The sequence below is a fragment of the Anguilla rostrata genome, chromosome 3, assembly GCF_018555375.3.
Source record: "Anguilla rostrata isolate EN2019 chromosome 3, ASM1855537v3, whole genome shotgun sequence".
Lineage (NCBI taxonomy): Eukaryota > Metazoa > Chordata > Actinopteri > Anguilliformes > Anguillidae > Anguilla > Anguilla rostrata.
The window spans coordinates 42,540,718-42,557,302 of NC_057935.1; the positions used below are offsets into that span (position 1 = coordinate 42,540,718).

A 16,585-nucleotide genomic window follows, 5' to 3' on the forward strand; every position below is an offset into this window, starting at 1 on the left:
ATATTAACTTTATGAAAATTAATTATCCAAACAATGTATCTGTGCCTAGCACATCATGAGAATGTTGTCGTTTCACCTGTCTGTTCCCTTCATGATGGTAATAAAGTATAGGGCCTACCCATAATACTAATCCAATTTGTGAAAAAAAATAGGCTTATATTATTTTTATGTAGTGGAGCTTACTGAGGATATGGCTTTTCTGACTGCATACCCTGTAGAAATTAGTTTGTTTGTGTGTGAGTCAATGATCACAGTTAGAACAAACCGTCGGTTTATTAAGAATATAAAACCCGTGTGAGCAAAGCCAACCTTGAGTGAGTATACTTGCATGACAGAACTAGACGGAACTAAAGCACGTTGATTGGCCTAGCCATAAACACACATACAGGTAAGGTACAGGTACACATAATGAACAAACAGGACAAACGATCTACATCCCTTTCCTTTAGCTCACACCTCCTATATAATACAAAATAGCACTAGGTAAATATCAACATTACAGAACATTTCTTTCTTACCATGTTGTTTTACAATTTTCAGTAAACAACCCAATAATGATATTCTTGGTTAAACTTAAGACTATCCAACAGCAAATCAAGGTGGATGAACATATCACTTTAACAGGTAGGCCTATTCATAAGGCATACCCGGTATAGAATTAACCATGATCAATTTCCACAGACGCGCTTTTGCCTTTCATCTACGATCATTTTTGTACTGCAGAGAAAAGTCAGCGGGAATCAGTGGATATGCTACTACAGTTGCCTATATATTGTGTGACAAAAACAAATTAACATTAGACCTTTGTTTCAATAAGAACAAAATAATTCACCCATATGTAGCCTATATCCTTTTGCTTCCAAGAAGTCCTAGACTATAGCTTATATGTCCGAATTGATGCTCTTTATTTTATGCTCTTTATTTTATCTTTTGTAGCCTACTGTATATGTATTTATTGAAACTATCACAAGGTCTCGTCTTGACTCTTAAAGAGATTAGCAGATGATCTTTAGTAGGCATAGCTTCCTCTTCTGCAATAATAGATTGATGTAAAACGTCATTCATAAGCCTTTACAAGTGAGACAATCAATTTGCTTGGCATCGATTGATACACTTTTCAGCACCACAGTGAAGGACAGCTCAAACTTACGATGTACCTTTGAAACTGTCCCTTAAGGAAACTGCTAAGGTATAGCCTCGGAAACACTCGCAAAATAGCGAGCTCCCTTTGAAAGGTATACCTTAGAAACCCTCGTAGAACGTTAAGGTACATCACAACTGGGAAACGCAGCCCTGGGTCTTTATGTTTGAACTATGTCTCTGATAAGTTTACAGATCAAAAGCATAGAGGACATTTATAAACAATTTGTTAAAAGAAAGGTTCTCTTTTATGATATGCTCTCTTTTTCTTCTAGTATCTCTGGAGAGAGCAACCCATTCAGCACCTGTTACCTATTGTCTGGCGGGGGGAGGGGGGGGGGGGTTCTATAAAATGGCACACAATGCCTATATTTCTTTAACCAAAAGTTAGCAATATTGGTAAACTTATTTTTTTAATCAGTCCCAGGGGAGACACTAAAAGGTATGGGATTAACTAATTAATCCATCATTTTTTGTTTGAAAATGTATTCACTTTCTACTTTTATACAGAACATGGGCCTCTTTTTGACCTTTCACTATTGCCTTACAAAGGAATGGGCGGGGTTTCAAGTTCATTTTTTAACCAGGCGTTGCAGCTCACTCTTTAGCCACTGGGGGAGAAGGCTTCAAAAATGGAGGCGAATTATTCCCGCTTGGTTTCGGATCACAGTAACTTCGCAGAGTTTGCGTTTATTGTCGGGGCTTTACGGTAATAAAAAAAACTGCGCATGATATCTGCCCACAGTTCTGACTGGCGCAGCTTTGTATAGAAATCGTTCAGGTCATATACGCTAATAAATTAAGACACAAGTTACCTTTTTTAAATCTAAGTTTAGTGACTCAGTTAAGAGAATATCGCTGGTAAAGTGTAATGCCCGTGTTATATTTCAGGTTTATTTAGCTTTGTTCTGAAAATTCATTTCTGACCTTGTTGCAACGCACCAGGAGACGGGTTTCTCCGCTAGTTAGCTAGCATATAGTTGTTGGACGCTGTACGTTTGACTAGCAGCCGCATTACTGCTGATTTTTTGTTTTGCTACCTTAACCAACGAAATATATAGCGAGATGTTCGCAGTCAGATCGGTTGCTTCCAAATCTTACCTATCTTTAATAAAACATCGAGCTCTGAGCGTGGGGTTACTGCACAGCAGTGGCAATTGCTACGGAGCTAAAGTAGCAGTTGTAAGTATTCTAAAAAATTGACGTTGCAATTTACCATCCCAGAATGTGCTGAGTACACAAAGTTTCATGACAGCCTTGTTCAGTTGTATTAGTGAAGTTTTCATGGAAAACTAAGTAGCTATTTTTATCCAGTTGGTAAACTGGCATAGCTTCGGTTGCTGTGCAGTCGAAGGGGGAAAGCCCAAACCGCAGCTTGAACACATCACCCCCAAAAATATTTAGATAATTTTGTAGGTTTCTCGTAGTTTTGGGACTCTTGTGTATACACACACGTTACATACACCGTCGTTTTAAGATAAGACACATCTATGGCAAGCCGTTTTAGCTTTAATTCATTTCTAGAGGATATCGCAAATTCAAATTCTAACTAGTTAGAATGCACATAGTTGATATCAGAAATTCAATTGTAACGTGTATTTCTCAGAAATTCGGTTTTAACTAGTTAAAATGCATATTATTGATATCGGAAATTAAATTTTTATTTAATTTAATTTGCCATATTTCTGATACCATGAATTCAATTTTAACTAGTTAAAATTGGAATTGTTGATATCAATAATAGAATTTTAACTAGTTTTAATTAGAATGTCCAATTTTAATGAGTTAAAATAGGACTTCTTGATATCAAGAATTGTATTTTAACTAGTTAAAATTCAATTATTGATATCAAAAATGAAAGGTCCCATTGAAATGAATGGGGAAAACGCTTGAATTATAACTAGTTACAATTGAATTTCTGATATCAAGAATTTGCATTCTAATTAGTTAGAACTGCATTTGCGATATCCTCTAGAAGTGAATTAAAGCTAAAACGGCTTGCCATACATATCGTACATGTGGCAAAAAACTAACGGTGGCGCCCAGTAAAAGTGATCTGACTACAGAAACGCGTTTTTGTTTTTTGCAAATATGTCCATATTGCCTTGGAAAAACTTGCCTTTAATTGAAAGGATTTTCTGGTGATAGCCTTGGTTTCTTCCTCCCAGAGGGGAATCTAGCATGCTTCCAGACTGGCAACAGCGAACATGAAAACGTCTTCAGGTTCACAGAGTTGTGTCCCTGTCTACAGGTGCTTTCGGGCTGCGGAGTCTACGATGGTACGGAAATCCACGAAGCCTCAGCGTATGTAGCCCTACTTTAGAAACTTTTCCTACTCTCTTAAGGAATCAGATTTTTTCTTTCTTTTTAATATTTATGTAATCTGAATTGATTTCTCTGGATAAGAGCATTTGCTAAATGAATGTAGTGTGTAGATGATGATATCATGCAAATGTCATTCTTCAACTCTCCCTTTGTGGGACGGATTAGAGTGATGAGCACTTAGTGCTGTTATATTTTTTGGGCGGCCATTTAGGATTCTGGTGCACCTGAGTCGGGGTGGGGCAGACACGCAGATGTATGCCCCTAACATTTTCCAGATGCACGTCATTGACCACAGCAAGGGACAGCCTGCTGAGAAGGAGTCACGGTAAGGGTGGATCTATGGTATCTAAACTCTGATTTTCGACCCAACTGTAATTGTAATCCCCAAATTATAACAAGCTTTTCAATGGTATTATTTAGGTTTTTCTAATGTCAATTGAGAGATGACTTAACTGCATAAGGCCCCACCTTTTTAGAATGAGCTGTGCATGCCACAAAGAATACATGTGCCATTTTCAAATCCCGGGACCTTTTTTTATCAGTCAGCTCATTACTGATGAAAAGGTCAAATCTGGGCTTAAACTATGGAAGCTAAATCCCTGAAGCTAAATCATTTGTGGAAAATGAAGAGTTCTGAGGTGTGAAATAATTGTTAAACTGAAAACTGAATTTTCTGCTTGTTTTCTCCGGAGACTCCTCATCTGGGTCTCATTCACCTCTAATGCTTCTCTTCTGGGTTAAATGGTAGACATGCCTTTTTAAAAATGGGAATTACAAACAGGAAAAAAAAAACTTAATTGATTGGAGGAAATTAAACATTTTAAACAGCCTCTAAATAAATTCTGGTGCAATACGCTGGATTCACTAACACTCATGTTGAAGAATATACACTGTTCTTGTCAATTGAGTACATTAATATAAGCTCTGTGGTTGGAAATTAATTGAGGGTTTCCACACTGATATCAGAAAGTTTTGTGAATCTGAGGAGGGTCATTAGTTGAGGCAGGGGTCCTCAGGGTGTTCAAGTCCAGGCTTGGTGCAGTGCTTGGTGCTGTAATTTGTAGGTGAATGGCAGGCCTGGATGGGTGAATGTCCTGTTCTCATCATCATGTATTCTTTTCTACTGTAAGTGTCCTGCTCACAAATCCACAACCAGTCAGCTGGATAAATAATCTTTAATTTCCACTATTTTTGTCGGCTGGGGATAAGTTTGGCCTGTCTAGTATGTAGGTAAACTCTGAGCCTTGATGAGCTCAGTTGCCTGTCATTGTATTCTCCTTGTATTTGCATACCTTTCTATATTCTCTCTTTATTGTCATGTCTTTGTCCAACACCCCCCCCACCACCACCACCACCACTGCAGAAATGTGTTGTCCGAGTCTGCCCGCATTGCTCGTGGGAACATTGCCGACCTCGCTCAGCTCAACGCCAGCAACCATGATGCTGTCATATTCCCTGGGGGATTTGGGGCTGCCAAAAACTTGTGAGTGGGCTGTCTCTCATCCCCCAGTGACTCTGTTTCACAGATATGCAGACACCCGTTAAACAACAGTGATATAGCGCTCTCCCAATGTATAGCAGTCATATTGGAGGCAAGTGAGTGTAAGACGTAGAAGCCAGTTGTTGGCTGATTACATTCACTATACTGAACTTGACAGTAAGACCAGAAATGGTTAAAGCTGCTGTGCATTAGAAGTGATATTTACCATTTGAAATGGAAACCTGCAATCCAAAACAGATTTGATGGGTTTTATAGTATGGTAAATAGAAGTCTAAGCTGTGTATTCTGGTATGTCTCATATTTTAAACTTTTGAAAGCCCAGTGTAATTTCCCTGAGTCTGGATTAACAGGTTTGTGCATAGGTATTTTCCCTCTCTCTGATATATTGATAACATGATTGGCAGGTCCACATTTGCAGTGGACGGTAAGGACTGCAAGGTGAACCATGATGTGGATCGTGTCCTGAAAGACTTCCACAAGGCAGGCAAGCCCATCGGGTGAGCAGCTGAAATCATTCACCTAATGCTGTTACTGTGCAGTACCAGCCTGTGTTGTGTCCCGTTCCTGGCTGTGCTGTACTGGCCTGTTTTGTGTCCTGTTGCTGGCTGTGCTGTACTGGTCTATGTTGTCTGGTTTTCCAGGCTGTGCTGTATACCAGCCTGTTTTATGTCCTGTTCCCAGCTGTGCTCTATACCAGCCTGTGTTGTGTCCTGTTCCAGGCTGTGCTGCATCTCCCCTGTGCTGGCAGCCAAGGTCCTGCCTGGGGTGGAAGTGACGGTGGGCCATGAGGAGGAGGAGGGGGGAAAGTGGCCTTACGCTGGCACCGCCCAGGCCATCACTGCTCTGGGGGCCAAACACTGTGTGAAAGAAGTCACCATATCCTCACTCTAAGTAACTGCTCCCAAAGTGGTTGACAGTCTTTAGACCTGCAAGCCTGAGTGACAGACCCTCTACTCTACTCCTCGTGTTTCTGGCCAATTTTGGGTCCCTAGGGCCTGTTTCAGACCCAGGTTTAGGCCATGCTCTCAATAACATGGACGCCTGATGCAGTTGAATGAGCTACAGTTGAAGTGTTTGAACACATCCATCTGTCAGGCTCTAGTACCCAGCAAAGAAGCTAAGCAGTGCTGGGGCTGGGCTTTGTTAATGCTGAAGCAAAGCAGGGCAGAGCTTGGGCAGTACAGATGCGAAGGAGAGCTTGGTTTGTATTGAAGCTAAGCAAGACTGGACTTAGTTAGCACTGTATGTAAGTGGTTTCTGGGCTTTGGTACTACTCAAGCTAAGTGACCATGGTCTAGGTTAGTCCTGAAGCTAAGCGGTGTGAGTCTTTGTTAGTACCGAAGCTAAGTAGGTGTGGGATTGGACAGCTCTTGGGTGGAAGTCCTCTTGGGAGTTTCTGCTTGGAGAGTTGTTGGTGGGTCATGTCGTGTCCTTCTTCCTTCTGGACTAAATAAATCTTCCTAGTGCTCCAGTGTAGTGATGGGAGCACTGTGCTGTAAGATGCTAATGTCTTCATGGCAGACATTTTGTTGCAGAGTAAGGCGTTGCCCATGCCCAATTCTCCACCCAGCCCTCCAGTCATGTACCTGGTGTTCCCCCAGTTGAACTTGCTTTAAAGCACCAAACCCTACTACCACCTTAACTGATGCATGGTGAGCATTCTGACACTAAACTGCCATGTATAACATAGGTGGGAATTATGGATTTGAGGTGGTTTGGGTTTTGAGTTTCCTCATTCACTGTAAAGCTTTTTGAAATCTTGCGAAAAGGAATATACAAGGAATATAAAACGGGATACATAATTATTATTGTTATTGTTGCATGGTGAGGCCCTATTTCCTTAACTGTTGGCTCACGAGGTGCACGTTGACCAGAAGAACAAGGTGGTGACATCACCGGCCTTCATGTGCGAAACGAAGCTGCACCTGATCTTCGACGGAATTGGCGCCATGGTGAAGGAAGTGCTGAGGCTGAGTGGGAAGTGAGGTCGTGCAAGGCCAGCGGCGAAGCTCCTCTGTCACTGACGGCGAACTCCACTGCCCCCCCTCATGTTCAGCTGATGTGGCCGCCCTCTCCTTTTCCTCATGAATTGTCTTCACGCGTTTAACTTAGAGGTTAAGATTGTACTGATTTTTAACTGAAAATTCAAAGCTCCATAAATCAAGGAATTTTCAGGCAAAAAGAAAATGTTTGTGCATGCTGTCAAGCAATGGCTTTCTTGTGGGAGAGAATATTGTGTAAAATATGTATTTTTGCATAGACAATATGACACTAAATGCCGTGTATACCACACATCCACAGCACACAGGAAAAAAGTAGACTTTTTTTGTCGCAAGATAAAAACATTTTGGCTGGAACTTTTAATGATGAATGTTTCTGGTGGTGCAGTTTTCTATAATGTACAGCAGGTGGTGCTCAATCTTTTCACATGGTTAAATGGACAGTAAGTTTAATGATGCGATAGCAGAGTAGATGTAGCCTATGCCTGCTGATTAATAATTATGATCCCGACCGATCCTACTAATTTGTGTCAAAGCAATGAATGTGACTTAAAGGGAATTGAAGACATCAACGGTGCTCACAGGAAGAACATACAATTCTGAAAGCTATGGAGTGCTGGCTGTAAACCATGTTGTTGCCGGTTTGTGTGGTTAACTGGAAATAGGATGCCAGGGACTGTGGCTGGGATTCAGTCAAAGTTTGTTTGTCCTTAGCTTTAACAAACAAAACAAAAAAAAAAGCAAGAATTGAAAAATGCTTTGATCAGTCTTGTGAGGCTGAGGACAAATGTTAATTGATTACAGGCCATTATGTATTTATGCTGGTGTTTTCATACAGCATGTGACAATCAAAGTGTGCGATCTGCTTACACAATAAAATGATGAAATGGATAAAAGTTCTTCTAAATGTTCAGAATCTAATGCTACGTGTTCAGACATCCTGTGCCTTTAGCAACAGAAGAATAGGCCTGATTTGAAGTGATAGTCATTCTCTGTGATACGGTTTGTAGTCTGTTGTCAGGTCTGATCCAATGGGCTCTATTCCATTCGTGTATATCGCAGACATTTTTTTCCAGTGTTAAAATGCATTTCTGAATTATTCATCATTTTAATCTCAATGACTCCACGGCAGTACACTGTTTCATATTTACTGTGCATTGTCTTTGCAGGTCCCATAAGTTCTTCAGAAAAACCCCTCTTGAGAGTTTTTTAGGAGATGCTCTAATCAGACTGGCTTTCATATCTTTAATTATCTCTTGAGACAGGATATTTAATGAAGCAAAAAATTGAAGTAGACACCAAGACACAAATGGACAGGGGTGTGATGTTCCTGGTTAATCAGGAGTTTTAAGATTAATAAATGTCTCAGATGGAGAACAGTTGTAAAACAGTTTGGCAACCCTGCCTTGGAGAGCTGAATGGTCTACTTGGGTACTTGGCATATAAGGAATATGTTTTAAGCAGTTTATTAGCCTAACTCCTGTCAGATCCCAGGATACCTGAGTTCAGACCAGGGCATTTATTTCTCCCCTGCTTAGTCTCTCTGTGTGGATGGGCAGTGTCTGTTGTACACAGACCTGTCTCGGTCTATAGGCTTGGGAAGAAAGACCTTGCAGCACAGTTTCTTTGTCTGGACAAATCTGAATTGAGGGAAAGGCTAATTTTCTGTGGTAGAAGCCACAAGGGCCAAGCACCCTTCTGCTGATGAAGTATTAGTAGGATTTTCCCACTCATCGTCTGATTTAGTCTTTATCTCCTCATGTAATACAGGACCATTGATCATCAGAATAATACAAAGGATACTGAAAAAATGGAAAATAATGCAATTCAGTCAAATGCTTTGATTTCACTTTTTTTTCTTTCCTTGTCTATAGTTTTTTCTCCTATCTAAATTGAATTGAGTTTCAAGGGGTCTGGCCCACAAGTAGCTGAGGCTCCAGTGTGTTAGTAACAGCGCTTCGGACAATTGGCCCCCTCAACTGGGCCTGGCTATGCATGGGTCTCCCTGGAGTCCTAATCGGAGGATTAGCCACTGGGCTGCATCAGGTCAAGAGTGGGAATAAGCTGGTGCTCAGGGGAAGACAAGGCACCCGTCGTACGAGGAGGCGGTCCCTGCCGTCCAAACCACGGTGCTAGAATGATGTCACCCTTCTGCTTTTACCCTTAATCTGTTGCTTTCTTTTCTGGGCAAATGGTGGTGGTCCTGATTCACTCACTGTCTGAGAATGGTACCTGCATTGGCAGGATTGTATTACCACAGGCAGCAGAAGGGGAGCAAAGGCCAACAGGATTTTAAACCAAGAGTGTCTGGGTTAACTTCAGAATTTTGTTTTTTTAAAAGAATAGGCCTAAAAAAACAATAAAAAAAAAAAATAAAAAAACATTGAAAATCACACAGGGTATCAAAGAAGATCGTAAGAGAGAGCATGGCAGATGTTGGACAGTAATCCATAGCCAGTGGTCCTGGGTAATTCATCCTGCAAGAATCCCACTTAAAGGGCCCACTTAAATGTTTCATTTTTAAAAAGTGTACCCTTTCTTTTTCTCCTCCTCAGTATGTGATGTTAACAGTAGGCTATAGGCTATTCTCATTAAAGAAACCCCTGTAGGGCAGCCCATAAAACAGCTTAACTTAAGGGGCAACATACTTGCAGTGTGTGAGCCAGTCAATATTCTGAGTGAGAGAAAGTGTAAGCTTGTGAGAGCGAATGTGAGCAAGCCTCTAGAAAATTTCACCAACTGTGAGGAACTGTTGATTGGTGAATGAACAGTCATGCCCCTTTCACACACAAAACCTGGGGTTAGACACAGGATATTGAACGCAGTTTCAATTCGCGTTTGACCCATTCACACCACACTACGGTTACAGCTAAGTCCTGGGTCCTCACCATACACAGAAGACCTGTTTCCACAAGTTTACTTCCATACACATCACTGCTGAATAGGGTTGTTGCATTTTGATGTTATTAAAAGCATATATATTCAGCTTGCTAGAAGTCAATTTTTTCCTGGTACAGCTAGCTTGGTAGCCAGCTGGCTAGCAAATACAATGGAATACAATGTAGTTTGCAATTACGCTGTCTTAACCCAGTATGTTAACTTCTGGATCAATAGCCCAATGATGTGCTGCAAATCTTGCAAATGCGTTTGTGCAAAAATTATGCCACAGCATGTTTTAAGTAAAATATTATTTGTTATTTAATATTCACCATATTTCACAATATTCACTTGTGACAACTGAGCAATCCCCTTCTTACATGAATCTAGTTGCGAATCTAGCAAGCTAAAATAAAAATAATTCCTGAGCTGTGTGGTCCTGATATGCATATATATTTCCATCATTTATATAAAAGGTTTGGAACGTTGTTTCTGCATGATGGCAGTTGTAAGGCTTTTAGTACCACATCGGCACGTTGATTCAAGAAATTTGGGCCACTTAAACGCATGGCAAGACCGAGGGTCAGTCGGCCAGCCATGCTGTACTGAGTGACCTGTGTCCCTTTCATGCCAAAGCGGAGCCCAGCGGTGTTGAACCCGCGTAAAACGCTGGCTGTGAGCACGGTCGCGGGCCCGGGTCAGACAATGCGAGTTGACCCGTTCACACCAATGACAAACATTGCTTTATTGTGAAAGGGGTATCAGTGGCCTCCAAGCCAGTGTTGGGGCATGGGGACAGCATCATTGGCACCTGCTCCCAGATGCAAACCCATCTTTTAATGAAAGAAATCTGAGCTGTATATTTTGTTTATTGTTTTATAGGTATTTATTAGGATTGTCTACGTGTATGTGTGTACTCATTTGCATGTCTGAGTGTGTGCAATTGCACACATACCTCTTGAATATCTTTGTTAGTTTAATGTTGCAACACCTGCATGGAAGCATTTGCAAGACCTGTAGGTTTTGTGGACTCTCCCTGTGCTATGCTTGAGTGTAAGTATGTTTGTGTGGTTGTGGGTATGTGAGGTGTGTCAGTAATTTTTTCTGGTGGTGAGTAGGCGGCTGGGGCATCAGATTTGATGAAGAGATTATCCCTCCTATTATCTTGCTGATCAGTCTAACCCAACTTCTCCTTAGTGAAAGTTTTATGACTTCTGGGGGTCATGAACTTGGGGGGTTTTCACTCACAGCCACATGGAAAATGTGTGTCTGTGCACACTGTGTATACAAATATGTGGGTCAGTTTGGATCAAAGGTATTTTATTGGGTCACCTTTATTTGAATCCAAAAAGATGCATTTGATTGTTGAAAATGGTTACCTCAAGTTGGTTGTTTTATCTAAATCTTGCTATTAATTTGAAAGGAAATATGTTCAATAAACTTATTCAATATAATATTTGAAATACAATTGTTCTTGCATTTGTTCCTTATGAATGGCCAAGTGAGACAGGGTAAACATTTTCAGCGTTTGGGAGTGTTTGACTGTGACAATGGATGCAAGATGCAGGCATGTCCCAGAATTCTACTCTCACTGGAAAAGATTTCCAGGACAGAATCTATACCCCTGGAAGTGATGCTAGAATATATCCTTTTCCACATTAGAATTGATGTTGAGTGAAATGAGTGAACTGATGTAATTTAAATGAAAAATTAAACTTGAATAGAATGAAAGTGGCAATCATTCTCTGACCTTGACCCCTGCTCTATGATCACTGGGCTGTGGCCACTGATATGTGAGCTCTGGGAATCTAATCTAATATTCCCCCAACATTCTTGAAATGTGTGTTAGCTGGAGTTCTGTAAATTCATTGTTGTATGCGTGGATACACATTTTAAAACTATCAGCCATTGTGCTACACAAAGATAAGGGTGCCTACCAGGCAGATGTTTCGCCCGGCTCAGTTCTATTTCTGTACCACCTGACCACAAACATGTCTTCTTCACATCCTGTCGAGCATCAAAATACAGAAAGACCTGCAGGTCTGTAGATGCCACAATCCCACCATGTATCTGCTTCTGCTCTGTCTGACTCTCCAGCTCCTGGACCCCACAGGCAGGACTGAGGCTTTCAACACCAAGGCTTGAAATGTGCAGTATGAACCAATTCCATTTCAATCCAGCCAATTTGAGAAAGGGAAAGAGGCCCATAATGTGCTATGAAATTTTTTAAAGCATAGTAATATGAATTTTTGCAGGAGGTTATAAAAAAAGGGTGGTGGGTGGGTGGGGGGAGGGGTATTTAAGTCATTTTCAGGTGTCCTTTTTCAATATAATTTTGCAGACATCTAAATACTTTGCTTCATTTTGCCATTATGGAGAGTTTCTTATATTGGAGTAAAAAAAAAAAAAAACCGGAAAAGTTGTTGCTCTGTTTTACTTATCTTTATCTTTGTTACTTTAGTTTGTTGCTTTAGTTTGTTGTTTTTGCCCAGAAGCTGAGAGGGGGAAGGGTGAAGGTGTTTATTTGATTTCATGTTGGTGTGCGTGTGCTCTCTCTCTCTGTGCGGCAAACGACGGTGCACACCCGGCATTGGTGCATCTCCCTCCCAGGACTGTTACACATATTTTTTTATTTTTTTGCAATGCACACTTTTTGCATTGCAAGAAGGCTTTCTGAAGGTACACTACACCCGTATATACACTCCAATACATGATGTGATTTTTTTTCACTGTTCCATAGGAGCTTCTAACAGTGGCATTAGAGGAGGGAAAGCGGCTAAACCCCACTCCAGGCCCTACATGGTCTCGCTGCAGTCTAAGGGGTATCACGTCTGTGGGGGACTACTCATTCGCAAGGACTTTGTGCTGACCTCAGCACACTGCATAAAGTGAGTGGTTTTACCACAGGGTTATCATTCTGAAATGAAAATAAATGATACTTAAGATACTTTGTGATGTGGTCTGCTTGTACCTTAGAGGTGCTTGTACCTTAAATTCATACTTCTGCTTGTAAGGGAAACTGCAGACTAATACTAGAAAAATTAGTGAGGGCTATGGTTTGTCAGTTTCTCACCTTCCACCCCCCCCCCCAAACACACACACAAATACTTTCTCACCATCAAGCTCATGCTCAACATGAAAGTGATGCATGTAACTTCACTCTTAATCAGAAATCATCGTCATTTACTATCACTTCACAAACCTGTTTCCCACGAGCAGCTGAGAAAGAGAGAGAGAGAGAAATGTTTTTCATCAGATAAAGTTTTAACAAAGCCATTCCTAGGAGTTACATGTACTGGGTATCAGTATTGCTGGAAAGAGTTTCTATTTCCATACAATGAATTGTGACTCCCTCCCTTTCTTTTAGATATAAACCTTTGGAAGTAGTTTTGGGGGCTCACAACATAAGTAAACATGAGACAACTCAGCAGCGAATTCAAGTGGGAAAATTTCACCCTCATACTTCATATTTAAATGCCAATCAGTGCGATTACGATGTGATGTTACTGAAGGTATGTATCACAGAACCCATAATCATTTATTCTTTTTCACTGATGGAGTTCATCTTCAGTCTGTTTTAAAAAAATTTTTATTTCATTTTCCATTTGTATTTACCCATTTAGCTGAAGACCAAAGCCAAACTTAACAAATACGTCAAAGTGATTGGACTGCCGAGAAAAGACGGCAACATCCCAGCAAACATCAAGTGTTCAGTGGCTGGCTGGGGGCAAAAACGGAGTGGTGGGCACGCTGAGGGTGTTCTTCAGGAAGTAACCCAGACCATAGAGAAAAACGCGCAGTGCAAATCGTTCTGGCAGAAGTACTTTTTCAACAAACAAATGATCTGCACTCGTTCTGAAAGGGACAGGGGATTCTGTCAGGTATGCTAAAGAGTGTATTTTATTTAATTTTTTGCCATTGCTTTGCCATTGTTTTGCTGAACAATTACCTAAATGCTAAACACATACAAAACACTCACCTTTGTATTAACATCTGGTAAAAAGTGCCCACCACTGTGACAAGAAGCATTTTCCAATTTCTCTTTTTTCACAGCTGTACAGAAGAACCATTTTACCAGTCATATAAATTATACTTGGATAACTAGAAGAGGAATATAGAAATAAACTGAGAATGCAATGTTGTTTATATATTTACTGGCTTCCAGCCCTTCGTGTTGAGCTGCTAATTAGTATAATCAGGTGTGCGAAATTAGGGTTGAAATGAAAACCTGCAGAATGGTAGATCTCCAGGAACGGGGTTAGGAACCTCTGATTAAGAATTTTCCATTTTGCATTCGAACATTGTAAAATTAATCTTAAGGTTTAAATGTTATGACTCAGATTGCCTTTTTGTGTTCAGATTTTGGAACAAATTGGAATAATGTTTTGAAAAACGAGGCAAACTAGGTATAAAAAATTATTTTGAACAGCAGGTAATACCGAGAGCGACACATAGCTGTCAGCCCTGCAGTCCACATTATGGCAAAAAAGCTATTTCTCTCACTCGCTCTCTCTGCCTCCACATTACATCTTTCTGTCTCTTTGCTGCTCTCACCTCCCCTCTCCCATCCCCTCTATTCTTGTCTCTTAATTTCCTTCCTTTGATCTGTTTTGTGTTTTTCAGGGAGATTCAGGGGGACCCATAATTTGTAACAAGAAGCCACAAGGTATTGCAGCTTACAACAATGGGTGTAATGAATCCAAATATCCTGACGTCTACATGAAAATTCCATTTTTTGTTCCTTGGATCAATAAGACAATAGAAGGATACAACTGAAGATTATTATGAATTTTATAAATGAATCTATTATGAATCTATACATAAAATAAAGCAAATGGCAAAAGGATATTTCTTTGTTGTTTGATTGATTTCCAGTGTTAAAGCAGATCGCAGGCCCCTTGGGCTGCGGTATATGGCTCTGTACTGATGTGCTGTGTTTTAAGCAGTCACTTACAGTTGTAAAATGAAACAGCTGTGCTAAAAAATTTGACCATTGAGAAAATGTCATGGAAATTTTGTCACAAACAAAATGTATCACAGGAAGTGATATTTGAACATGTTTTATCATGTTGACAGTGTTTACACTCATCACCAGGAGGCACTCGCCAAAGACATCAACAGGTCTTGCTCTGCATGCATGCATGCATGTATGTATGTATGTATACATGCATACACTCGCTGGTCACTTTATTAGGTACACTTGATTGTAAATGCAAATAACATGCTCCTCCAAACAACAAATCACGTGGCTGCTTGATTGATTCATTGATTTTTGTTTTTAATTCGATGCTATGCATCATACAAATGACACATTATTTTTAGACACTTATAAGACGCCTTCATATTCTGAAAAGGAAATCAAAGGTATACATGTTAACCATGTTAACATTATGGCACAGCTTGTCAGATCAGCCTAAACTAAAATAGAGCACAGGTCTTTTGCCCAGGGGTGGTTGTGTGCTATATTCCAACTGAAAACCATTTTTTAAAATCCTACACTGGCATATTAATTACTATTAAAGGCAATTCCAAAGCTGAACCATGTCCCATGTCTCCTTGGATTGCAAGAGAGAGGGCACATTGTACCCCAGGAAAACATCAAACTGCCCTATTTTGAACAGCAATAGCTCTCTTGTATTCCCATACTCCAGCTGAATAATTCAATATGGTACAAACACAGGAATCATACAGCTGAGTAGAATATCCAAGGTCCTTGCATTCTGCAGGCAGAGCCTACTGCTCTGCCTGCAGAATCAGCCGATAGACGGATCCCCACTTCAAAAGACACACATTCATCCAAAGTTAAATCCAAGTATTTGTAGTGATTAGTTAGCTCCAGAGGAAATGCTCCAAATGAAAAACTCTGCAGTTTTCAATTTGGGTTTTGCTTTAGTTGGTCATAAGTCTCCATTTGGAACACCAATATCAATTGGCAATATCAAGCATTTTCTGCAAGTCAACTTCAGACTCTGCTAAGAAGATTACATCATCGGCATGTAACAGACAACCAACAACTACGTCAGCAACTTTAACATCTGAATTGGAGGACCTGATCTTCTGGGCTAGATCCTTCACAAAAAGGGGATGGGTGAAGGCGCATCATCCTGTTTCACTCCAATGAGGATTGGGAACCATCCAGTTGTCAGCTCATTCACAAGCTACAGGGCAATGATATAGTTCTTTGATTGCTTCATAAAATTTACCATCAACACCAGCCTAGAAACGTTTAAAGAAGGGCAGATCTCTATTAACCCAATCAAAAGACTTTTGGAAATCAATAATGCAAACATAGGTGGATTTTCCTTCTTTGATTCTAGCTCTGGTGATTGAAGCAACTGGATAAATATGATCAACAATAAAAAATAAAAAAATTTAAAAAATTATATGATCAACACAGGCTCCGTGCTTTCTAAATCCAATTTGTTCATCAGCAAGTAAGCCTGACAGCTCCAAATGCCAGAAAAGCCTATTATTTAGAACACAGGAATATATTTTATGAACTGTTCTCATAAGGCTGATGCCCCAGTAGTTTAAAGGGACCCTATGATTATTTTGTCATAGTCAACATTAAAACAGAACACTATTTCACAGGTTTATTGTACATGTGTGGCAGCTGGTGTCCATTGGAAACACAACTGCAAATGAGAAGATTTACAAACAGAAACTGGGGAGGATAGCATGGCTACACCTTACTACATTGCAAGAAGGTTGCCTTGGTCTTGTAAAGATTTTAATTCAAATT

General features: G+C 40.3%; 2 protein-coding genes across 4 annotated transcripts; both read left to right on the top strand.

Annotated features, from left to right (window-relative positions):
• The first annotated feature begins 1,802 nt into the window (after positions 1-1,802).
• gatd3 (glutamine amidotransferase class 1 domain containing 3) lies at positions 1,803-7,862 on the top strand. Of its 2 annotated transcripts, XM_064327719.1 has the most exons (7): positions 1,809-2,322; positions 3,392-3,444; positions 3,677-3,790; positions 4,829-4,948; positions 5,371-5,463; positions 5,686-5,841; positions 6,822-7,862. In XM_064327719.1, exons 1-7 carry the CDS (start codon positions 2,206-2,208, stop codon positions 6,949-6,951), a joined length of 783 nt encoding a protein of 260 aa, XP_064183789.1. In that variant the 5' UTR covers positions 1,809-2,205; the 3' UTR covers positions 6,952-7,862. The 2 variants fall into 2 exon arrangements, with proteins under 2 accessions (XP_064183790.1, XP_064183789.1); XM_064327720.1 differs by lacking the exon at positions 5,371-5,463 and having other exon boundaries at positions 1,803-2,322.
• Positions 7,863-8,004: 142 nt separating this feature from the next.
• LOC135250912 (granzyme B-like) lies at positions 8,005-14,689 on the top strand. Of its 2 annotated transcripts, none has more exons than XM_064327722.1 (5): positions 8,005-9,095; positions 12,584-12,731; positions 13,211-13,355; positions 13,467-13,724; positions 14,467-14,689. In XM_064327722.1, the coding sequence occupies exons 2-5, from the start codon at positions 12,643-12,645 to the stop codon at positions 14,617-14,619; spliced, it is 645 nt and encodes a 214-aa protein (XP_064183792.1). In that variant the 5' UTR covers positions 8,005-9,095; positions 12,584-12,642; the 3' UTR covers positions 14,620-14,689. The 2 variants fall into 2 exon arrangements, with proteins under 2 accessions (XP_064183792.1, XP_064183791.1); XM_064327721.1 differs by lacking the exon at positions 8,005-9,095 and adding an exon at positions 10,605-11,956.
• Positions 14,690-16,585: the final 1,896 nt, after the last annotated feature.